This window comes from Branchiostoma belcheri, unplaced genomic scaffold, assembly GCF_001625305.1.
Source record: "Branchiostoma belcheri isolate BF01 breed outbred unplaced genomic scaffold, Haploidv18h27 scaffold268, whole genome shotgun sequence".
Lineage (NCBI taxonomy): Eukaryota > Metazoa > Chordata > Leptocardii > Amphioxiformes > Branchiostomatidae > Branchiostoma > Branchiostoma belcheri.
In genome coordinates this window covers 52,966-58,092 of record NW_017803874.1, presented here as the reverse complement: position 1 = coordinate 58,092, position 5,127 = coordinate 52,966, and the positions used below count along the sequence as shown (strand labels likewise).

The 5,127-nt window shown below is 40.8% G+C and overlaps 1 protein-coding gene across 1 annotated transcript; it reads right to left on the bottom strand.

The window, feature by feature from the left end:
• Window positions 1-1,290: 1,290 nt before the first annotated feature.
• LOC109472104 (fibropellin-3-like) lies at window positions 1,291-4,906 on the bottom strand. The gene is made up of 5 exons (XM_019771681.1): window positions 4,846-4,906; window positions 4,635-4,751; window positions 2,545-2,658; window positions 2,020-2,097; window positions 1,291-1,436 (listed from the first exon to the last, which is right to left on the bottom strand). The coding sequence occupies exons 1-5, from the start codon at window positions 4,904-4,906 to the stop codon at window positions 1,321-1,323; spliced, it is 486 nt and encodes a 161-aa protein (XP_019627240.1). The 3' UTR covers window positions 1,291-1,320.
• Window positions 4,907-5,127: the final 221 nt, after the last annotated feature.

Genomic DNA, 5,127 nt, shown 5'->3' with positions numbered 1-5,127 from the left:
AATCATACTAGATTAGCGTAAATGCATGTTTATGCGTTCAAAACAAGAAAAGAATTTGTTTCCCGGTATTAATCTCTTGAAACACGGCGCTGAATATTGACGCAAAAATATTTCGGGCATCGCGCGCCCTTCCCCGTTGTTTAGACTGTATGAAAATCCCGCGTCACGTGTCGGCATTTCGCATCTCTGATTGGTTGTTGCGACTTAAGATGACTGAGCCGACGCGCGTTTAAACAATTTTTTTTTGTTCGATTTATCACACTTCACAGAGAATTGTCGCCAATGGCTACTTCTTTTTGTTGCAATATATAATACTTCACGGAGAATTGTCGCCTATGGCTTCTTGTTTGTTATTCTGTTATCCTTGTATGGGCTGGCAGGAGGGGAACAGGAACTGGCCAACTTAGTGGAATCACTGGACACTACCTCTAGGAGGTATGGAATGGAGATCAGCGCAGAGAAAACCAAACTGATGTCAAACAATGACAAGCCAATCACGACCAAGGTAGCAGTGAACCAGGAAGAACTCCAAATAGTAGACCAGTTTAAGTACCTCGGATCCATTATTAGTAAGGAGGGATCAAAGGCAGAAGTTATATCAAGAGCGGCTCAGACAGCAGCAGCTATGGCAAGGCTGCGACCCATCTGGAGAGACAGGAACATCAGTCTAAAGTCCAAGGTTAGACTGCTACGGGCACTGGTAATTTCCATATTCCTCTACGCATGTGAGGCTTGGACTCTGACAGCCGAACTGCAAAGGAGGATACTGGCAGTGGAGATGAGGTGTTACAGAATACTCTTAAATGTAACGTACAAGGACCACGTTACAAACACAGAAGTCAGGAACATCATTAAACAAGCTACCGGAAGAAAACACCTTGAAGATCTCCTTAGCATTATTAAGAGAAGAAAGTTAAAATGGTACGGTCATGTGACGAGAAGTAAAGGCCTATCCAAAGTTATCCTACAAGGAACAGTACCAGGGAAGAGAAAGAGAGGGAGACAGAGGAAGAAATGGGACGACAACGTCAAGGAGTGGACCGGCTTGCCCCTTGCCAGCGCCCAAGCGCTGGCTCATGACAGGGAGGGATGGAGGAAGGCAGTGTGCTCAGCCACTAGGTGCCCCCACGACCACCCCCGGTCAAGGGACCGGTAAGACGGTAAGGTATCCTTGTATCCTATGTATCATGTTACTCAGTATGATGTACATTTAACATCACATTCTGCATTTAGCCCCATGGGCATGAACATGCAAATAAACATTCTATCATTATGTATTATGTTGCAGAGTCCACTTGGAGGGCTGGACTGGTATCGGCGTTAGGAGACGGGGATGCAGTTGTAGCCGGTACGAAGGCCGGTATCTTCACATGTCCACCCAGGACCGCAGGGAGAAGCCATGCAGAAGGTAGAGGCGGCTTTTGCTCCATGGGGAACTGCAGAGAAAATTGTACATGTGTCTAATCAAAGGTGCTTTGGGGTCGTGTGGCGTAACGGCAGAGTGCTCAACTCGGAACCAAGAGGTCCCGGGTTCGAGTCCTGACGGGCCGCCGATCTTGTGCCCTTTAAACGACTTTCCTCACTTCGCTCAGGTGAAAAAGAGAATGTATTGCCCATGTGTTGGTGGCGGCATTGATAAGCTAAAAAAAAACTTGAGTGTGTCCCCACCACGTCTTGTGATTACATGTTGGAATATAAAAAAGGTGCTGAAATGTTATAATTAAAACTAAATTGCAACATTTCACCCAGCATCTGAACTGGACAGTACTGGTCTTCTTCACAAAATATGGCGACACTCCTTCTGAATTATGACCTGATGTAGATTGAACACATATGGTCCAAGTATGCAGTTTATAAACAAAATGACCATATATATCATGTACTGGTATCACAGCTGCAGAAGTATGCCAAGTACATGGAGTGTCAGTGTCGTAGCTGGTACTCTAAAGAGTAGTTTAAATTTTACCCTCATCAATGAACTTTCTTCCTAATCAGATGTGTTTAGCCCAAAATACTCACCTTCACAGTGGAACCCAACAACTTGATCCACACAGGTCCAACTAGCAGGACAAGGGTTGGGGTCACAATAGTCGATGTCTGTAGTAACAATAGATACGAATTCATTCGTATTAATTTTATTAGGTTGGTGAATTATTGAATAGCAAAGTTCATTACCTTTGAAACCGCATTAGCTCAGCATTTTTGATAAACAATATTATATATAACAATACTTTGTAACATGTAACACCATGTTCTGATAACACTTTATATGTGTGTCATGATTATTGTTTTATGATTCAAGAGACTGCATTGTTACAGTAATTAGCTTCCATGAACAGTAAACCATGTAACACCTATCTTCAGTTCACAGAAAACTAACCACATTAACCCTGATGAACATTACAGAAACGTCGGCTCTTGTTAAAAAGTGGTTGTGGGTAAAGAACTTTGCTATTCAAGAACAGATACATATCTTATAATGTAATACATAAATAATAAAAAGCATACCATGTTAGTTGGCCGAGTAAATATTTTAAAACGTACCGTTTTCACACAGATTTCCGTCGAACCCAATCCGACAGGCACACACGTAGGAGTTGACACGATCAATACATGTTCCCCCATTCTGGCAAGGGTTAGATGCACACTCGTTTATGTCTGAAAAAACAAAACATATATTGTCCGTTTATGGATCGAGCATAGACAGTTTAAAATAAGGCGTTATGTAATGCTGATAAAGAAGGAAAATGTTTGATGACTAAACACGGTGGTAAAATTTGGGCTGCAAAGTTCCCACATTTCATGGAATCGAACTGTGTTCGGTCGTGTTCGATCTGGGCAATTCGAATCGAACCCCCGTTCCATTTTGGGGTCACCTGCGGTCATTTGCAATAAAGCGGCAAAACAAGCCCTTCTGCCTGAGTGACTCGCAACAGATAAAAAACAACACTTTTCTCTAGATACAAACAGTTTCCTGGACAGTACATGTCCGCTATCATTTTCGGTGGACATGTAACATGTAGCGAAGCTACTGTCGTATCACGGCGGTCTGTCACTGCGGTATTCTTTCCCATTGCTATGCGCGTTCGAAAAGGTATCGGGTTACAAGACGCTATTTTGGCCTGTTTTGGACTACCCGTAAAATATTTGAAAATTAACAAATAATATTTAGGCGTAAATTTCGTAAAATTAAAATGAAATTATCGTCTTAACATCCTTTAAATGTTAGCTTTTTATGTTGAATCACTGATTTTTCAAAATTTTGCTCAGAAAGACGATTATTTTCGGGTTTCCGGGCACAAGTCATGTCACGTTTTTAGGCAAACATCGTTCAAACCTGGCTAGGTATATTACCCCAGATCTCCGATTTTTATATTTTTCGCAGACTAGGAATAAGATCAAAAAAGGATTTTTTAATTTCTGATTTTAAGTCTAGTTTTTGTCGACATATTGGTGAAAAAATGGCATTTTTTAACATTTTTCTCACTAAATTACCCATAATTCAAAATTGAGGCCATTTTTCAAAAATCCCTAAAACACGATTTTCGGGACAACCGTTACAGTCATTTTGAGCCGTAAATGGGGTATGTTTGACTCTCCATGTTTCCAGGTTTGAACGAGTTTTGGAGACATGTCATATTGCCAGAAAGTGTGCATTGTGTTATTCATACTGGCGTAAAGAATCATTACAGTATTCGAGGTCACTCAAGGATACGGCAGTAGCTTCGCTACATGTTACATGTCCACCAAAAATAATAGCGGATATGTACTGTCCAGGAAACTGTTTGTATCTATAGAAAAGTGTTCGGGTTCTATGACATGTGGGAACTTTGCAGCCCAGATTTTACCACCGTGTATCCTTGGGTGACCTTGAATACTGTAATGATTCTTTACGCTTGTATGAATAACACAATGCACACTTTCGGGCGAATTATGCGAAATTTAGTGCGAAAAAAGCCAAAAAAATCGATTTTTTCACATATTTGTCGACAAAAACTATACTTAAAGTCAGGAATTAAAAAAAAACCTAAAGCACGATTTTTTATCTTATTCCTAATCGTCGAAAAATATAAAAATCAGTGATCTTGCGTAATATGTGTAGCCAGGTTTGCTCGGTGATTGGCTAAAATATGGCACTGCGAAATCCGGAAAATTATCGACTTTAAAAAAAAAATCATCAATTTATTCCAAATATCACCATTAAATGTATGTAAAGACAATAATTTTATTTTATTTCAACGAAATTTTCCCTTTAATACTAGTTTGTGTTTGTTTGTTTTCAAATGTTTTACGGTTAGCCCAAAATTGCGTCTTGTAACCCGACACTTTATCGAACGCCCACAGCAATGGGAAAGAATGCCGTAGTGACAGACCACCGTGAAAAGGAATCGAAACAAGGGGACCAGAGTTTGCAGAAGCACCATCCCACAAGACAACGAAAAATTACGAAACTAAGTTCCCATGACCGTCGAATCATCATGGCGGATAAAATATCATCCACCGGAATGACGTCATAATCTTACCGGGAACACTATGGCGCCTGCATGACGTCAAGATGCAATATGGTGGCGCCCATTGACACCGACAAAAACTTAATAGGGTATACCATTTCAAACCTGTAAATAGCTTGTTACCTGTTTCACAGAAAACGCCAGTGTATCCTGGAGGACAGTCACACATGGGAGACTCAGAGAAACAGGACTTGCAGACTCCACCGTGCTGACACACGTCGGGATGGCATGGGGTGACAGCTATGCAAGGGGCAACAAAGGATAACAAACTTTAAGTTTTCTTTATGTACAATATTATGTATACCTAGCTGAGGTTTAGGTTAAGACCTTCCACCCTTCTCAAAACAGTAGTTACTGGCTTCACTTCGCTCTGCAGCTAGATGCCGCTGCTGCATTTAAAACAAAAATGTGGTTCCAAACGTTCATGACTTTAGCAATAGATAAAGGCAGTGCTTACAATGTGTTCTTGAAAACTCTCCAATTGGGCCAACGATATTTGTACCACCTTGTTAATTCATTGAAACATAATCTATTGGAAAATAACACACTCCTCCCGATTTTATTGCTTTAAATGAAGAGCTAAATTAGCACTTTGACCACACTGCATACACGCTAG

Coding starts and splice junctions, on each gene's coding strand:
- LOC109472104 (XM_019771681.1), bottom strand. CDS start 4,906: ATGCAGCAGCGGCATCTAGCTGCAGAGCGAAGTGAAGCCAGTAACTAC. Junction 4,752..4,845: donor TAACTACTGTTTTGAGAAGG/GTGGAAGGTCTT, acceptor CCCCTTGCATAG/CTGTCACCCCATGCCATCCC. Junction 1,437..2,019: donor TGTTGGGTTCCACTGTGAAG/GTGAGTATTTTG, acceptor TTTTCTCTGCAG/TTCCCCATGGAGCAAAAGCC.